Below are 1,230 nucleotides of genomic sequence, written 5' to 3'. Positions count from 1 at the left end.
TATGACATCTTCTATAGCGGCCCGTCGCTCTTCATGGTGCTCTCAGTTGAGGACGCGGTGGAAAGGTTCCGTGAGCTGATGGGCCCGACCGACCCAGAGGTGGCTAAGGAGCAGTGTCCGGACTCGTAAGTTTCCTTCCCGTGTCTCAAGCCGAACACCCGGGGACAGACGACATGGGGCTGCTGGAGACTGCTGCACTTACCAATCATGGCAGGAACAATTGAAGAAGTCAAAAAGCTTTTATCATTCTTTGAATTTCAGAGTGATTTGCACTTTTGGCGATGGCACTGTAACAGTTGTAAACTGAAACTATTCAGGTTTGAAAAGAGTTTGGAAAAACTGCCAACATTTTGGAAAAGAAGCGCACAAAGTATTTGAAAAAATCATTCTGTTAGAATCGGCTTCTGGTTTTAGTAAATTTCCAATAGCCTTAGTATTCTGTGAGTTGGACCAAGAAGAAACTAAGGAGATGGAAATTTTTTAGATCATAGCTTTCTGTTGAGGAATTGATGAAAAATAGAAAAAAAGGTAATTGATCATTAAAGTCAATAACATTTGAAAGAAATTAAAACTTTTGATAGCTTTTCCTCAATAAAACCTAGAAGAAAAGAGCATAAAGTGGTAGCAGTCTCCTCCTCAGGCCCATGTGCTCTCGTCCCCGGGGCAGCCAGGCCGGTGTGTAACGGTTGTCGGTGTTTCCCCCCCCAGCGGTCCCACCCTCTTCCTTGTGCTCAGTCAAGAAGAAGCCGTCGATCGCTTCCGTTTTCTGATGGGCCCTACTAACCCAGAGGAGGCCAAGGAAGCCTTTCCCGATTCGTGAGTCTTAAACATGTGGGCTGGTCGGCTGGAAAGTTCCGTTGGTCAAAGAACCAAGAACCACAACACCATCGAACGTCGCCTCTCACCCTTCTGCCCTGAGACTGCCACAGAAAACTGTTACCCAGTTTATCAAGAATGCTGTGAAGAGCTGGACATCTCAGGTGTTCATACTTCAGGAATCACTGATACATCAGCAGATCCATCTAAATCAGTGGCAGTCTCAGGGTGACTGGTGAGAGATGAGGTTACATGCACGTCGGCATCATGAAGCAAACCTGATGCAAACTGTGTGCATTCTGTCCATCCATGTCGTGGGTATGCATCAGACGTGTGCACATGTCGTGGGTATGCATCAGACGTGTGCACATGTCGTGGGTATGCATCAGACATGTGCACATGTATGCTGAGGTG

At 46.7% G+C, this 1,230-nt stretch overlaps 1 protein-coding gene across 5 annotated transcripts in view; it reads left to right on the top strand.

Moving 5' to 3' along the window:
* Positions 1–7: 7 nt before the first annotated feature.
* Positions 8–1,230, top strand: part of LOC118405799 (thioredoxin domain-containing protein 3 homolog) — an 8,943-nt gene continuing 7,720 nt past the window's right edge. For 4 of the 5 annotated variants that reach the window (XM_035805564.1, XM_035805562.1, XM_035805561.1 and 1 more), the window contains exon 1: positions 8–125. In XM_035805564.1, the coding sequence (XP_035661457.1) occupies positions 34–125 (92 nt within the window). In that variant the 5' untranslated portion in view covers positions 8–33. Of the gene's footprint in view, positions 126–194; positions 817–1,230 lie in introns of those variants that run through there. The other variant, XM_035805563.1, reaches the window with a different exon arrangement.

This window comes from Branchiostoma floridae, chromosome 18, assembly GCF_000003815.2.
Source record: "Branchiostoma floridae strain S238N-H82 chromosome 18, Bfl_VNyyK, whole genome shotgun sequence".
Lineage (NCBI taxonomy): Eukaryota > Metazoa > Chordata > Leptocardii > Amphioxiformes > Branchiostomatidae > Branchiostoma > Branchiostoma floridae.
Note: the sequence above shows the minus strand (reverse complement) of the source record. Positions and strands in the feature narration are given on the sequence as shown.